The sequence below is a fragment of the Mchenga conophoros genome, linkage group LG3 (genome assembly GCF_057382185.1).
Source record: "Mchenga conophoros isolate Kocher_MC1m ecotype Shallow Benthic linkage group LG3, M_conophoros_male_GT1.1, whole genome shotgun sequence".
In the NCBI taxonomy this organism is placed as follows: Eukaryota; Metazoa; Chordata; class Actinopteri; order Cichliformes; family Cichlidae; genus Mchenga; species Mchenga conophoros.
The window spans coordinates 83,897,098-83,915,030 of NC_140528.1; the positions used below are offsets into that span (position 1 = coordinate 83,897,098).

At 42.6% G+C, this 17,933-nt stretch overlaps 2 protein-coding genes across 2 annotated transcripts in view; one reads left to right on the top strand and one right to left on the bottom strand.

Annotated features, from left to right (window-relative positions):
* The window catches only part of LOC146581170 (protein NLRC3-like), a 222,158-nt gene extending 205,639 nt beyond the window's left edge, over nucleotides 1-16,519 (top strand). The window contains exons 6-9 of the mRNA XM_085267584.1: nucleotides 5,479-5,555; nucleotides 5,672-7,511; nucleotides 8,104-8,280; nucleotides 16,324-16,519. Coding sequence (XP_085123710.1) covers nucleotides 5,479-5,555; nucleotides 5,672-7,511; nucleotides 8,104-8,280; nucleotides 16,324-16,519 — 2,290 coding nt within the window. The remainder of the gene's footprint in view (nucleotides 1-5,478; nucleotides 5,556-5,671; nucleotides 7,512-8,103; nucleotides 8,281-16,323) is intronic.
* The window catches only part of LOC146581175 (protein NLRC3-like), a 442,961-nt gene that overhangs the window by 62,411 nt on the left and 362,617 nt on the right, over nucleotides 1-17,933 (bottom strand). The gene's annotated exons all lie outside the window — the stretch shown is intronic.

Sequence of the window (17,933 nt, forward strand, 5' to 3'; positions counted from 1 at the left end):
TGCATTTGGTGACGTGACTAAAGCAAATCTTTCAAATAATCCCACCATCAACGGGATGTTGTCTCCTTTACTACGGTTACTTTACTTGGTCACCGTGTGAATTTCTTTGAAATGAACCAAATTCTTTTATTTGTCGGTTGTTGCATATTTAACCTCTACAGTCAGGAAAGGAGGAGATGAGGCCTCAACAATGTTGGGTTGTAGCTGTGCTTCAGGTTAGAGTGAGTGTCCATGGAATAAATGTAAGTCAGGGAACTGGAAACATGACTGTGTTCAAACTTTGTTTACCTTTTTATAATGAGTCTAATCAAAGGTGGACAGAAGTATCTCCACTGTGACTTTTCTGTGTCACCATCAGAGCTTCTGCACAGTGTTTCTGGGGCAGATAACATTGCAGCATTATGGAGACATTATGGAGACAAAAAGAAAAGCGTCTGGACTTCTTTAAGTTAAACTTAAAGAAGTCCAGACGCTTTTCTTGGACTGTTCAGTGTTGAGTCTCATTCACACACTCCCTCAGACTCTTCACACACTGATTTGCTGACATAAACACACTCCTGTGTGCTTTCTTGGCTTAACACACACACTGAGGACCATCTACAGACTGTGAGCTCCGTCTTCTTTGTCTTTGGAGCCGAACTCTGACAAAGTTAGGAACAAAACTTTCTCCAGCGTGTGAACTTTCCTCCTAGACTCAGTCTGAGCAGTCAGACCACATATTTCTAAAGCAGCACATGAAGGTGTGGCTCACACACACACAGGTGAAGGAAACAGCTGCAGTATTAAAAACTGCTCCACTGTCTACAAATATATGAACTGAATGTTTCTTTCAGGCTGTAAAAACCTTATTTATCCTCCATTACAGTCCTGCATTCAGAGCATTACTTCTGTTATATTAGTACATGTATTTTATTCTGATGAACACATGAAACTCTGAGCTGGATTGAATCCATTGAATCAGAGTCCAGGACTCAGACTAAACACACTGAATGTGTCCTGAGCTCGGCCGCTGTTCCACAGTAACTGCTGTCAGAGTCACTGTTACTGAGTTAGCTTAGCTAGCAGAGCAGCTAGCAGTTAGAGTATGAACTCTGTAAGCAGTCAGCTCGGTCCTGGACATGGTTACTGACATAAAGCTGCTCTCTGCAGCCATGTTTGACCTGCTGCTTTGTAGGACTACAGTAATGGAGGATTTGGAGGCTGAACTGGGCTCTGTGACACTTTTTGTAGTGAACTGATGAAAGCTGCGTCTCAGATGGACGTTAGTCCAACACATCAGACACGACCTCTGCAGCTCTCAGTTGATGTGCACATGAATGATTTGTGTTTCCTCTGCAGGTGAAGGTAGAAAGTGTGTGTGAGCTGATGTGAATTGAGCAGCATGGATCAGTGTGAGGACAGAGAGGAGGGAGTCCCTCCCTCTAAAAGCACTCTGTGTGGGGAACATGAGAGCCAGACCAAAGCTCAGAGGTGAGATGACCATCTCTAACTGTCCATGACTCTTCTCCATGTCACAGCTCAGCACTCACATCACTGCTCCATCATTATTCACACTCATACCTCTGTGTGTGTTGTTTTAAAGCCCAGAGCTGTGGGGCGTACCAGGCTCAGCTGGACAAAACCCTAAAACTAATCCAGAACCTGGACCTGAACCCAGCTGTGTTTCCTTAAAGAGCAACGAGTCGAAGGGTGTTGGTGTAAACTTTAACAAAAGACTGTTATGTGACAAAGAGTAAGTACATTATTTTTATGAGATTGTTCATCATGTCTTTAATTTAATATTTCCAGTTTTCCTTCCTGTCTCATGAAGCTGTGACATTTATTGTTTTTCTTTTAGGATCAATAAGAGGCCACAATCTCCTGGACCTGAACCCAGCTGTGTTTCCTTAAAGAGCAACGAGTCGAAGGATTTTGATATAGACTTTAAAGGATGTTCTTCTGCTGCTGAGAGGTAATGTGTGTCTAGATGTTGTTCCTGACTCTGTATTTCTGAATAAATCCTCATGTTTAATATCAGCTCAGCTCTTTTTCACACATTTCTATGTTGGTATGTGAAGCGGTGTGTGTTGGGGTGTTTCCACAAACACAGCAGTCAGAGTGGAAAGAGTGGATGTTGTAGGAGGTGTTTGTGTAGTGAAGAGGCTGAGTGTCTGTAGGACTCCAGCTGCTCCAGCAGGTGTCTCCTTTGTGCTTTGCTTCAAACACAGTGTAGGGAGGAGCTTCCACTCAGGTGTTTCAGGTGTTGCTGGATGGAGGAGGACAAATAGTTTGTCCCTTCAGTGACACTTCAGCAGCTCAATGTTCTGGGAGATGTTTGTCTTTATGAAGGTTTATGGATTCTTGTTCTTACTTTGGTTAAACTGAGCAATACATTTTCCATCTAACATTTAAAGTAAATTTCCAGGTGAATAAAAGATCTGCAGCTGCAGCCTCTGTGATGTTTCACAGTCTGAAAGTAACAAATTCAACCAGAGTTCAAACAAAGGCTTAATATACGTGTGTGTTTGATATAATGCCAACAAGTACAAACAGGTGTTCTTACAGGTCTTAATCACAGAGGTCTGATAAGTCTGGTGACTTTCACACTCAGCAATTTTGCTGCCTTTTATTTTATATTGGCCTTTTTAAAGCCCTTCAAAGTCTCCCACATTCATACAGAGCTTTTAACACCAAACTCCTTTACAGTCCTTCTCCTCTCACACACGATCACACGACTGATTTGTCTGCAGCAGCTGTGTTACTGCTAGTATTTTATTATGTGTGTAATCTCCTCATATTGTTCCTGTGGTTTAGTTTGACTTCCTTCTGCAAACTCAGCTGCTCTGTTGCTGATACACGTCTCCATGAATATGATTGATCAGATGCTGCCAACACCATGTGTTTCATGTGAGCGCTCAGCTGAAACCCTGGGTTGACTTATCGAGTTAATAACAAGCCTCACGTGACTGTGAATGCTAAAGTGAATCCAGATAAAGGAAAGAGACCCTGCTAATGTTGGACTCACTTCTTAGTGTAGATCCCAGGAGGAAGTTCAACATAGCCATTCTTTGTGCTAGCTCGACCAAACCTGAGAGCACAGTGCAGGATAATGATCATCATCTGTCTCTGTCAAGGACATTTAAACTCCACAAATAACAAAAATTATTATATTTGATCATTAAAAATGATGATTAAACAAAGTGTCAAACATACTTAAGTAGAAGGACTGATGTTTGTGTTAAAATACCCTCTTAAAGCTGAAATACTGATTCAACTTTCTCCAAAAGTTGTTTCTGTTCATAGCGTTTAAATGGTAAATGGCCTGTATTTATATAGCGCTTTTACTAGTCCCTAAGGACCCCAAAGCGCTTTACATATCCAGTCATCCACCCACACATTCACACACTGGTGATGGCAAGCTACATTGTAGCCACAGCCACCCTGGGGCGCACTGACAGAGGCGAGGCTGCCGGACACTGGCGCCACCGGGCCCTCTGACCACCACCAGTAGGCAACAGGTGAAGTGTCTTGCCCAAGGACACAACGACCGAGACTGTCCAAGCCGAGGCTCGAACCGGCAACCTTCCGATTACAAGACGAACGCCCAACTCTTGAGCCACGATCGCCCCCCCGTTTAGTGGGAGAAACGTTTTGTCTCTCATCCAGGTGACTCCTTCAGTCTCAGCTGACTGCAGGTTTCAATCTTATAAACAGGACATTTGCATAATGACTGAAACCAGCCCACTGAAGGAACAATGGGCTGGGAGGTCAGTTCCTTAATCTTAATTATGAAAATTCTCATGACCATTGATCAACAACCACTGATCAATGTCCATGAGCACCATTCAGAGAGTTGGGGAATGGCTGCAATCACAGCATTGTAAGATGGTGACAGATGTACCCTTAGGCCCCTCCTCGATTCAGAGATGGTCTTTCTCTTTTCACATAAATGGCCTCCTTGACTCCGCCCTCAAACCAGCGTTCCTCCCTGTCCAGGATGTGTACATCCTCATCATTGAAAGAGTGTCCACTGGCCTGTAGGTGTAAATAGACTGCAGAGTCCTGGCCTGACGAGGAAGCTCTTCTGTGTTGTAGCCAGAGGTTGTTTGGTTTCCTCGATGTATAAATCCTGCCAATCCTCCTGCACTTAACAGCGTACACTATGTTACTCTGTTTGTGTCGGGGGACCCGATCCTTGGGGTGGACCAGTTTTTGGCGCAGCGTGTTTTGGGGTTTAAAAGCCACAGAGACCCGGTGTTTAGAAAAAATCTGTCTCAACTGCTCCGATACTCCAGACACATACGGGATCACTACAGGTTTTGTCTTAGTCAGCGGTTGTCCTTCTCTCCTGGATCGGCTGGAGCTTTCTTTAGGTGCCTTTGCAGCTTTGACAAAAGTCCAGCTGGGACGCTACATCCAGATGAACAGAATCAACTTTTGGAGATTTACTTTCCTGGATGATTGAGAATGGATCAAGACGTTCCTCCTAAAGTGTTATTCATGCTGCTAGGATGGGCTGTGGCAAAGAGAACAGAGAAAATCCAAATCAGAGTTTTTCTCTGAATTAAAAGCAAGGAAACAACAATATATTCTACATGGTGAAACTGATGGTTTCTGGTGTTTGGGTCTGTTTTTCTGTATTTATGCAGATAAAGTGTAAACTCAGATGAATTATACCATCAAATGTTAAAGGAAAATATCAGGATGAGTGTCTGTGAGCTGAGAAGGACGTGAAGCGAGCAGTTTATCCCAGAGCTGAAGCTGCTCTGTGTGCAGAGATGAGCTCAGATTCCTGCTGTGATTGATCAACAGTCACAGAAATGTAGACTTGTAGTTATTACTGCAGTATGGTCACAGCAGATACTGATAAACATGTATTATGGGGATGGATGATCAAGTTTCTCACTCTCTCCTTTAAATCTCAGTTTTTTCTTCTTCACAGTTTATCTGTTAATTTATTAATGAATAACACTGAAAGAGTTTCTGTTATATTTCCCCTTGAACATCAGCTTATTAGGGCGGCATTAGGAAATAGCCCCCCTCCAAAGAATGAATAAATGAATGATGATAATAATAAAATGATTCAAAAGCAGAGCTCAGAGTGGTAGAATGGTCAAACATGGATCCACGGGTGGTTCAACTGCATTTGGTGACGTGACTAAAGCAAATCTTTCAAATAATCCCACCATCAACGGGATGTTGTCTCCTTTACTACGGTTACTTTACTTGGTCACCGTGTGAATTTCTTTGAAATGAACCAAATTCTTTTATTTGTCGGTTGTTGCATATTTAACCTCTACAGTCAGGAAAGGAGGAGATGAGGCCTCAACAATGTTGGGTTGTAGCTGTGGTTCAGGTTAGAGTGAGTGTCCATGGAATAAATGTAAGTCAGTGAACTGGAAACATGACTGTGTTCAAACTTTGTTTTCCTTTTTATAATGAGTCTAATCAAAGGTGCACAGAAGTATCTCCACTGTGACTTTTCTGTGTCACCATCAGAGCTTCTGCACAGTGTGGAGAAAGATCCAGAAGCAGAGCTGGACTGCAGACAGCCAGTCAGAGCAGCTGTGTACAAAGTAAGACTGAACATCTGTCTGCTGATGGACTCATTTCTGAAAACTGGACTTCTTGTGTTGTTCAGACATTGAAGAGTTTTCTTTCTCTTTAGTCTCATTGTTTTTCTTTCTTTCAGCAGATGTTGGTCTGCAGGAGGTTTTAGATGAACATAAGATCAGTCTGAGGAGGAGATGTGAACGTGTGACTGAAGGAAGTGATGAAACAGGAAGTAGAACCCTCCTCAACACCATCTACACTGAGCTCTACATCACAGAGGGACAGAGTGAAGAGGTTCATACCCAACATGAGGTGAGGCAGCTGGAGACAGCTTCCAAGATGGACGCCCTCCATGACGCTCCAATCAGGTGCCAGGACATTTTTAAAGCCTTACCTGACCAACAGAGACCCATCAGAGTGGTTCTGACCAACGGCGTGGCTGGTGTTGGAAAAACCTTCTCAGTGCAGAAGTTCACTCTGGACTGGGCAGAGGGCTTGGAGAACCAACATGTCAGTGTGGTGGTTCTGCTTTCATTCAGGGAGCTGAACCTGATCAGAGATGAGCAGTACAGTCTTCTGGAGCTGCTCCATGTTTTCCATCCAACATTACAGAAGGTCACAGCAGAGAAGCTGGCTGTCTCTCAGCTTTTGTTCATCTTTGACGGCCTGGATGAAAGCAGACTTTCATTGGATTTCACCAACAGGAAGCTGCTGTCTGATGTCACACAGAAGTCATCAGTCAGCCAGCTGCTGACAAACCTCATCCAGGGGAATCTGCTTCCCTCGGCTCTCGTCTGGATAACTTCCCGACCCGCAGCAGCCAATCAGATCCCTCCTACATGTGTTGACAGGCTAACAGAAGTACGAGGCTTCACTGACGCCCAGAAGGAGGAGTACTTCAGGAGGAGATTCAGTGATGAAGAGCTGTCCAGCAGAATCATCTCCCACATGAAGACATCCAGGAGCCTCCACATCATGTGTAGTATCCCAGTCTTCTGCTGGATCACTGCTACAGTTCTGGAGCACATGTTGACTACAGAGCAGAGAGGAGAGCTGCCCAAGACCCTGACTGACATGTACTCACACTTCCTGCTGGTTCAGACAAAGAGGAAGAAGAACAAGTACCATGAGGGACGTGAGACGAGTCCACAGGAGCTGACGGAGGCTGACAGGGAAGTTCTTCTGAAGCTGGGGAGGCTGGCATTTGAACATCTGGAGAAAGGAAACATCATGTTCTACCAAGAAGACCTGGAGCAGTGTGGTCTGGATGTGACAGAGGCCTCGGTGTACTCAGGAGTTTGTACAGAGATCTTCAAAAGAGAGTGTGTGATCTTCCAGAAACCAGTCTACTGCTTTGTTCATCTGAGCATTCAGGAGTTTCTGGCTGCTGTCTACAAGTTCCACTGTCACACCAACAGGAAGACAGAGGTGGTAGAAGGTTTTCTAGGGAATTTCCGAGAAGAATACAAAAACAGATCTTTTTTTAAGAACATGTTCAAGTCTTATAGCTTCACATCACTGGATGTCTTTTTGACTAAAGGCATGTATAAATCCCTCCAGAGTAAAAATGGCCACCTGGACCTGTTTGTTCGCTTCCTTCATGGCCTCTGTCTGGAGTCCAACCAGAGACTCTTAGTAGGTCTGCTGGGTCAGACAGAGATCAGTCCAGGAACCATCCAGAGAGTCATCAACAACCTGAAGGAGATGAACAGTTATGAAATCTCTCCTGACAGAAGCATCAACATCTTCCACTGTCTGATGGAGATGAACGACCTCTCATTATTTCAGGAGATCCAAGAGTTCCTGAAGTCAGAGAACAGATCAGAGAAGGAACTCTCTGAGATCCAGTGCTCAGCTCTGGCCTTCATGCTGCAGATGTCAGAGGAGGTTCTGGATGAGTTTGACCTGCTGAAGTACAACACATCAGAGCGGGGACAACAGAGACTGATTCCAGCTGTGAGGAACTGCAGAAAGGCTGGGTGAGTCCAGATGTGATCATTAACATCATTGATCAGTGTAGGTTAGTAGTTTAATGTTGAAAATAAAATCAGATTGTAACCACAAAGTGTTTGTGTCCGTACGCTGCAACCTTCCACACCATTCCTTTATTGTACAGACTCAGCAGCAGCTCCATGGATCCCAAATCCAAGAGTGGAGAACAGATTTGAAGTGTGTCACATCCATGCAGTCACAGCTGTTTCCACCATGTTTCCACTGATATTAATCCTGTTCAATGACACGTTTCATATCAGTGAATATTTTCTTTAGGACGTCCACTGACATGTTTAAGTGTCCTGCTGGAAATCACTCAAATCATCCATGAAATCCATGAAAAAGCCAAAAGCAGATTAAAGCCAAACAAAGATTCTCATTAAAAGTCTGCAGGTCTGAGAGAGACTCAATCGTTGTGTCATGTCAAACACAGTAAGAGGAGCTGAAGCACAGATGTGAAGAGCAGATTCATCAGATTATGACCTCACTCTGTTTTGTCTTCATATACATTCAGTCTGTGTTTATAATGCAGATTTTCTGCTTTTATAATAACACATTTTATATTTTCTATCATCACAGACTGACTCAGTGTGGACTCTCAGAGTCTCACTGTGAAGTTGTGGCCTCAGCTCTGAAGTCCAGCCCCTCCCATCTGACAGAGCTGGACATGAGTAACAACAACAACCTGCAGGATTCAGGTGTGAAGCTTCTGTGTGCTGGACTGGAGAGTCCAAACTGTCGACTGGAGACTCTGAGGTGAGTTCACTGACTGCGGCTGTTGTTGTTTTTCTATATTTCAGGTCTTTGATGTTTGAAACTTTCTTCAGTTCCTAAATGTTCAGGATGTGTCTGAAGACAAATGTGAAGAAGTTTGAGTGCTTTCAGAAATGTTGTCTTTCCAAACGACTGAACAACAGTTTTTCCTTTTGGCTCCAAACAGAAGTGACAGACTTGAGCAGGGTTCATTTAAAGGCTGACAGAAGTGGAGTGGTGACGGGGAGATGTTTGACAGGACAGTGTTTCAGCCTCCACAGGTTCATGTTGTGCTCCATCAGTCAGTGAAGATGAAGTCAGTGCTGATGAGGCTGTAGAGTGTGTGAGGGATGTGAATGAGGATGATGAAGATCTGATGATAGCAGATAAAAACAGGCTGCAGAGACTTTGAGCCATACAGGGCACACAGTGTGTGTACAGAACAGCTGAAATCATTATGGAGGCCTCACTGGAATATGGAAGCATCACAGTACAGCTTCAGTGAAGCATTAAAGTCTCTGATATGAGATGAGAAATAAAGCAGCCAGAGCTTTTTCATGAGTGGAAATCCACTGTGACTGTGAGCTGCTGCTACAGCCTCCAGATTAGCCAGCAGCTCATCCTGCTCAACATTTCCTCACCAACTTTAATGGAAGTGTGATGTTTTCAGCTGGAGTGATGGTCAGGGTGGCCTCCCTCTCCTCTTCTTCTCCTCTTCCTCTTTCATTTGTAAAGCCACTTCTGCTGCTTTCATTCATTTGGAAGTCCTGTAGCTGAGTTTGGGAGAGACTAACAGCCTCGGCAGCAGAGGGGAGAAAGGCTGTAACACCACCACTTTACTCTGTTCTACCTGTCACATCATTTTATCAGGAAACAAATGTGCTCATGTTTTTACTATGTTTGTCTTGAAGATGTAAGAAGATCACATGGTGCTTTTTATTATTGTGTTGGTTTGTTTCCTGTCTCTTGGATGGAGCCCAGCTGTGCGTGGCCCCTGGGCCTGTGGTCAGAGTGTGTGCTGGATAATCCGGCCCAGGATGAGGCCAAACTGACATGGGATGAAATGTCTGTCACATAATTGAGCTTTGTGAGAAATGTACGACTTTAATGTGAAACATTCAGAGTTTTTTCTCTTGTTGTGTTTGTTTGAAGCTGCTTCCTGTTGGCTTCAGCTGTTTGGAGTTTCCATTTTCTAAACTTCTACATTCTGAACCTTCTTCAGCTCTGAACAGATGATGAAACACTGAATGATTTCAAGCTCACACTTTGTCTAATAAACTTACATCTTTCATTCTTTATACAGATTGTGGGGCTGTGGTTTGTCAGAGATCAGCTGTGATTATCTGGCAGCAGCACTGAAGTCCAACCCCTCCCATCTGAGACAGCTGAACCTGAGCTACAACAACAACCTGCAGGATTCAGGAGTGAAGCATCTGTGTGGTTTCCTGGAGAGTCCAGGATGTGGACTTGAAACTCTGAGGTCAGTCAGCATGTTTTAGTTGTGCTGAGATGAATATGATGTGGAAAGTTGTGCTGACACTAAACTGCAGACATCAGGCTGATATTATACTGATCCACACTGAGGATCTTCATGGTAAAGTCTGTTTTCTTCTTCTCTGGTTTAGTCCATTGACTGCAGCAGAACAATGTTCACATTTCAAACAGTGAGACTCAACGTATGGCCCGCGGCCCACACGCGGCCTGCCCACCTTTCCTGATTCAGAGAGAGGGGACCCTGATTAACTGTGTAGTGTTCTTCCTCACAGTTCTAAGTATCAGACACAACAATGAATAATCCACAGCTGACTGTCTTTAGCAGGTCAAAGGTCACGGCACACAGCAGACAGTGGGAAATATTATAACTCTGATCATTTATCAGCACATATCCATATGTATAAAAACAAAGCTGACACTGTGAGACTTGATCAGAGGTGTGATCATCACAGCAGAGGCCTTTGTGTCAAAGTCACTGAGGATCAAACAGAAACACATGAAGCAGATTTTCCTGTTCTGGCTTTTTATAGCAGATAACCTTCAAAATATTCTGCAGTCCATCAAAAACTGAAGCAAACCATGAATCAACATGTGAACATGAGCTGATGCTGCTGAAGTGAAGCAAAGTTACAGAGGTTTGATTACAGACACAGCTGAGAGTTTGTAATCTGTCATCATTTTAAAAGGTTTACATTTCTTCAGTATATCCACATTTGCAGCTGCTACCTCAACCTCCACTTGTCCAACACAACTGCTGTCCACTGCCTCCATGACATTGTGATTTTGCTGTTGGTCTTCTGTCAGATCTTCATCAATCACTTCTGCACGGGGCACACCTTCAGACTCTGCAGCTGCATAACGAAAGCCTGTAAGATAAAATTAGACATAAGGTAAAATGTACACCAATATTCCAATGACAGGTGTGTGATTCATCTGGAAGTTATGTGCGGATTAGTGTACAGTGATAGCAATTTAGTATGTTTTTAGAGGGGGGGGGGTTGTTTACCTCCGATGGGTGCTCTTTTTCGCTTCCGTTGCGTACGCCTTGAGTGCCGGTCCGAGTCTGATACAGGTATGTCGTCATGCCCCATGTGCAGTGTTGGTGCCCAGTCTGGATTTGTTACATCCATTTCATATGCTGGTTTGCCTGCAATAATGCCAAATCATAAGCTACTCAGTCGACATGATGTGGTTCTGCAGCATCACACATTAGCATGTTTTATCTCATTATCTATGACCTCAGCACATTGAAAATCACACTAAAAGCCTTTCAAGAGTGATATGAATTAATTTAGAACTCACCGGAAAGAAAATGCCGTGAGCAAACCAACAAAAAGCTGGGGATTGCAGAGAACTCGATATCCGCTCGTCTCACCGCTGCAATCCAAGCCTGACGTCTTTGTTTAGTAATATCGGATACATGGGATCCCTCACGTTGCCTCCAGGATGGAAAACGATGAAAAGAGAGCCCGTTATCCAGCTTCTTGCCTTCACGATCGTGTGATCTAACGTTGCAACCGACAACACAACACGTACGATCCATAGCTGAAATGGTATCCTTTGGCTGGCCCTACTGTCATGGCGGAAGGGGGCATGGCCCATCTCCCGTGACATCACGCTCCAAAGCCCTATAGGTGGGAAAATGTACCATGTCGACCAATCAAAAATGATATGGAAACATGACATTTGGTTGTTTAGCAAAAGGGGGAAGTTTTAGGAGTGACCGGCAAGAGAGAGCGAGTGAGCGAAAGAGAGAGAGAGTTTTGATACGTGAGAGATTTGTGACGTTTACCGTGTTTGGTCTCAAGTTAGTTTGTTGTCTTGTGTATTTAGTGTGTAGCTGTTGTTTTGTTTTGTGTGTCAGTTCTACTAGTGATCGTCACAGTTGCTGCCTTAAAGCCAACAAAGGCAGATTGCAGTGTAAACGCTGAGTGACACACCTGCTGTCAGACCTGCAGGTTTATCCCTGTGCTGTTCTCATATGTGTTAGAGTGACACAAACTATTGTTTGACACCTGATTGTTCTGTAAATAGTTTGAAATGATTATATGAAAAACGTCTGAGCCTTGGCTGCATTTTTTGGTAAATAGTACCATATAACTTTGTTGTTTGCAAAACGTGTGCGTATTTTTAAAAATGTACAATCTCTATTTGCATTTCAAGTTATGAAGATGATTCGTTAAACATGTGTGTGGTTTTTACAGTCAAAATATCACTTTCTACTTGTATTTTAAATTTTGTCTGAATTTAGATAAATTGTGCTGATACAGTTGGTCAAAATGAGAAAATAACAGATTGGCAAGATAAACTGTTTTTAAAGGTAAAATATAGAGGCCACATCAAAAGTAGTCAAGAAGGGTTAAAGGCTAAAAGCAAAGTTGTCACCAAGTACTGTTTATATTTGTGTGTATTGCTGCAGCTTTTTTGAGTATTAATTTGGTGCCTTTGTGTGAAATAATGGTATTGTGAGTGATCCATATAGTCACAAAGAATAGCCACTTGTTTCTGTGCTACCAAAGTTCCCCGGCTTTCATTCAAAATGTGTTTATCGTCAGCACCTGCACATTAAACTACTTAAACATTATAAATGTCTTCAAGCTCACACTGAGGCCTGTGGGGTACTATCAGCCACTGAGACAGTACACACATTTATATGTGTTTGTATATGAATATTTCATACTTTAAGACTGCCTGTTTATTTAAGGGAGATGAACAAAATACATTGGAATTGTACAAAATAATATCATGGATGATAAATTAAATAGATTTTAAGTAGATGCTTGTGCATTCTTAAAGTCTTATATGTTGAACTGAACTATGTGATCTGTTCAAAGCCTTAATCTTAATTTGAAGTGAAATGTGCATTTTGAGTTTATACACTATGTATATAAGGCGACCGTTTCCTTTTGCAGTATTTTTGTGTGGTGTACTTTTCTATGTCTTAACAAAAGGGGAACAAAGGTGTTTAAGTTCACCTAGGATGATGTGTTTTAATTTTCACATGGTCTTGCTTGAATTTGACCCTGACAAAGGCGTATGAACTCTGTCAGCTGTTTGGAGTTTCCATTTTCTAAACTTCTACATTCTGAACCTTCTTCAGCTCTGAACAGATGATGAAAACACTGAATGATTTCAAGCTCACACTTTGTCTAATAAACTTACATCTTTCATTCTTTATACAGATTGATGGACTGTGGTTTGTCAGAGATCAGCTGTGATTATCTGGCAGCAGCGCTGAAGTCCAACCCCTCCCATCTGAGACAGCTGGACCTGAGCAGGAACAACAAGCTGCAGGATTCAGGAGTGAAGCATCTGTGTGGTTTCCTGGAGAGTCCAGGATGTGGACTTGAAACTCTGAGGTCAGTCAGCATGTTTTAGTTGTGCTGAGATGAATATGATGTGAAAGTTGTGCTGACACTAAACTGCAGACATCAGGCTGATATTATACTGATCCACACTGAGGATCTTCATGGTAAAGTCTGTTTTCTTCTTCTCTGGTTTAGTCCATTGACTGCAGCAGAACAATGTTCACATTTCAAACAGTGAGACTCAACGTATGGCCCGCGGCCCACACGCGGCCTGCCCACCTTTCCTGATTCAGAGAGAGGGGACCCTGATTAACTGTGTAGTGTTCTTCCTCACAGTTCTAAGTATCAGACACAACAATGAATAATCCACAGCTGACTGTCTTTAGCAGGTCAAAGGTCACGGCACACAGCAGACAGTGGGAAATATTATAACTCTGATCATTTATCAGCACATATCCATATGTATAAAAACAAAGCTGACACTGTGAGACTTGATCAGAGGTGTGATCATCACAGCAGAGGCCTTTGTGTCAAAGTCACTGAGGATCAAACAGAAACACATGAAGCAGATTTTCCTGTTCTGGCTTTTTATAGCAGATAACCTTCAAAATATTCTGCAGTCCATCAAAAACTGAAGCAAACCATGAATCAACATGTGAACATGAGCTGATGCTGCTGAAGTGAAGCAAAGTTACAGAGGTTTGATTACAGACACAGCTGAGAGTTTGTAATCTGTCATCATTTTAAAAGGTTTACATTTCTTCAGTATATCCACATTTGCAGCTGCTACCTCAACCTCCACTTGTCCAACACAACTGCTGTCCACTGCCCTCCATGACATTGTGATTTTGCTGTTGGTCTTCTGTCAGATCTTCATCAATCACTTCTGCACGGGGCACACCTTCAGACTCTGCAGCTGCATAACGAAAGCCTGTAAGATAAAATTAGACATAAGGTAAATGTACACCAATATTCCAATGACAGGTGTGTGATTCATCTGGAAGTTATGTGCGGATTAGTGTACAGTGATAGCAATTTAGTATGTTTTTAGAGGGGGGGGGGGTGTTGTTTACCTCCGATGGGTGCTCTTTTTCGCTTCCGTTGCGTACGCCTTGAGTGCCGGTCTGAGTCTGATACAGGTATGTCATCATGCCCCATGTGCAGTGTTGGTGCCCAGTCTGGATTTGTTACATCCATTTCATATGCTGGTTTTGCCTGCAATAATGCCAAATCATAAGCTACTCAGTCGACATGATGTGGTTCTGACACATTAGCATGTTTTATCTCATTATCTATGACCTCAGCACATTGAAAATCACACTAAAAGCCTTTCAAGAGTGATATGAATTAATTTAGAACTCACCGGAAAGAAAATGCCGTGAGCAAACCAACAAAAAGCTGGGGATTGCAGAGAACTCGATATCCGCTCGTCTCACCGCTGCAATCCAAGCCTGACGTCTTTGTTTAGTAATATCGGATACATGGGATCCCTCACGTTGCCTCCAGGATGGAAAACGATGAAAAGAGAGCCCGTTATCCAGCTTCTTGCCTTCACGATCGTGTGATCTAACGTTGCAACCGACAACACAACACGTACGATCCATAGCTGAAATGGTATCCTTTGGCTGGCCTACTGTCATGGCGGAAGGGGGCATGGCCCATCTCCCGTGACATCACGCTCCAAAGCCCTATAGGTGGGAAAATGTACCATGTCGACCAATCAAAAATGATATGGAAACATGACATTTGGTTGTTTAGCAAAAGGGGGAAGTTTTAGGAGTGACCGGCAAGAGAGAGCGAGTGAGCGAAAGAGAGAGAGAGAGTTTTGATACGTGAGAGATTTGTGACGTTTACCGTGTTTGGTCTCAAGTTAGTTTGTTGTCTTGTGTATTTAGTGTGTAGCTGTTGTTTTGTTTTGTGTGTCAGTTCTACTAGTGATCGTCACAGTTGCTGCCTTAAAGCCAACAAAGGCAGATTGCAGTGTAAACGCTGAGTGACACACCTGCTGTCAGACCTGCAGGTTTATCCCTGTGCTGTTCTCATATGTGTTAGAGTGACACAAACTATTGTTTGACACCTGATTGTTCTGTAAATAGTTTGAAATGATTATATGAAAAACGTCTGAGCCTTGGCTGCATTTTTTGGTAAATAGTACCATATAACTTTGTTGTTTGCAAAAACGTGTGCGTATTTTTTAAAGTGTACAATCTCTATTTGCATTTCAAGTTATGAAGATGATTCGTTAAACATGTGTGTGGTTTTTACAGTCAAAATATCACTTTCTACTTGTATTTTAAATTTTGTCTGAATTTAGATAAATTGTGCTGATACAGTTGGTCAAAATGAGAAAATAACAGATTGGCAAGATGAACTGTTTTTAAAGGTAAAATATAGAGGCCACATCAAAAGTAGTCAAGAAGGGTTAAAGGCTAAAAGCAAAGTTGTCACCAAGTACTGTTTATATTTGTGTGTATTGCTGCAGCTTTTTTGAGTATTAATTTGGTGCCTTTGTGTGAAATAATGGTATTGTGAGTGATCCATATAGTCACAAAGAATAGCCACTTGTTTCTGTGCTACCAAAGTTCCCCGGCTTTCATTCAAAATGTGTTTATCGTCAGCACCTGCACATTAAACTACTTAAACATTATAAATGTCTTCAAGCTCACACTGAGGCCTGTGGGGTACTATCAGCCACTGAGACAGTACACACATTTATATGTGTTTGTATATGAATATTTCATACTTTAAGACTGCCTGTTTATTTAAGGGAGATGAACAAAATACATTGGAATTGTACAAAATAATATCATGGATGATAAATTAAATAGATTTTAAGTAGATGCTTGTGCATTCTTAAAGTCTTATATGTTGAACTGAACTATGTGATCTGTTCAAAGCCTTAATCTTAATTTGAAGTGAAATGTGCATTTTGAGTTTATACACTATGTATATAAGGCGACCGTTTCCTTTTGCAGTATTTTTGTGTGGTGTACTTTTCTATGTCTTAACAAAAGGGGAACAAAGGTGTTTAAGTTCACCTAGGATGATGTGTTTTAATTTTCACATGGTCTTGCTTGAATTTGACCCTGACAAAGGCGTATGAACTCTGTCAGCTGTTTGGAGTTTCCATTTTCTAAACTTCTACATTCTGAACCTTCTTCAGCTCTGAACAGATGATGAAACACTGAATGATTTCAAGCTCACACTTTGTCTAATAAACTTACATCTTTCATTCTTTATACAGATTGTGGAACTGTGGTTTGTCAGAGATCAGCTGTGATTATCTGGCAGCAGCACTGAAGTCCAACCCCTCCCATCTGAGACAGCTGGACCTGAGCTTCAACAACAAGCTGCAGGATTCAGGAGTGAAGCATCTGTGTGGTTTCCTGGAGAGTCCAGGATGTGGACTTGAAACTCTGGGGTCAGTCAGCATGTTTTAGTTGTGCTGAGATGAATATGATGTGAAAGTTGTGCTGACACTAAACTGCAGACATCAGGCTGATATTATACTGATCCACACTGAGGATCTTCATGGTAAAGTCTGTTTTCTTCTTCTCTGGTTTAGTCCATTGACTGCAGCAGAACAATGTTCACATTTCAAACAGTGAGACTCAACGTATGGCCCGCGGCCCACACGCGGCCTGCCCACCTTCCCTGATTCAGAGAGAGGGGACCCTGATTAACTGTGTAGTGTTCTTCCTCACAGTTCTAAGTATCAGACACAACAATGAATAATCCACAGCTGACTGTCTTTAGCAGGTCAAAGGTCACGGCACACAGCAGACAGTGGGAAATATTATAACTCTGATCATTTATCAGCACATATCCATATGTATAAAAACAAAGCTGACACTGTGAGACTTGATCAGAGGTGTGATCATCACAGCAGAGGCCTTTGTGTCAAAGTCACTGAGGATCAAACAGAAACACATGAAGCAGATTTTCCTGTTCTGGCTTTTTATAGCAGATAACCTTCAAAATATTCTGCAGTCCATCAAAAACTGAAGCAAACCATGAATCAACATGTGAACATGAGCTGATGCTGCTGAAGTGAAGCAAAGTTACAGAGGTTTGATTACAGACACAGCTGAGAGTTTGTAATCTGTCATCATTTTAAAAGGTTTACATTTCTTCAGTATATCCACATTTGCAGCTGCTACCTCAACCTCCACTTGTCCAACACAACTGCTGTCCACTGCCTCCATGACATTGTGATTTTGCTGTTGGTCTTCTGTCAGATCTTCATCAATCACTTCTGCACGGGGCACACCTTCAGACTCTGCAGCTGCATAACGAAAGCCTGTAAGATAAAATTAGACATAAGGTAAATGTACACCAATATTCCAATGACAGGTGTGTGATTCATCTGGAAGTTATGTGCGGATTAGTGTACAGTGATAGCAATTTAGTATGTTTTTAGAGGGGGGGGGGGTTGTTTACCTCCGATGGGTGCTCTTTTTCGCTTCCGTTGCGTACGCCTTGAGTGCCGGTCCGAGTCTGATACAGGTATGTCGTCATGCCCCATGTGCAGTGTTGGTGCCCAGTCTGGATTTGTTACATCCATTTCATATGCTGGTTTGCCTGCAATAATGCCAAATCATAAGCTACTCAGTCGACATGATGTGGTTCTGCAGCATCACACATTAGCATGTTTTATCTCATTATCTATGACCTCAGCACGTTGAAAATCACACTAAAAGCCTTTCAAGAGTGATATGAATTAATTTAGAACTCACCGGAAAGAAAATGCCGTGAGCAAACCAACAAAAAGCTGGGGATTGCAGAGAACTCGATATCCGCTCGTCTCACCGCTGCAATCCAAGCCTGACGTCTTTGTTTAGTAATATCGGATAC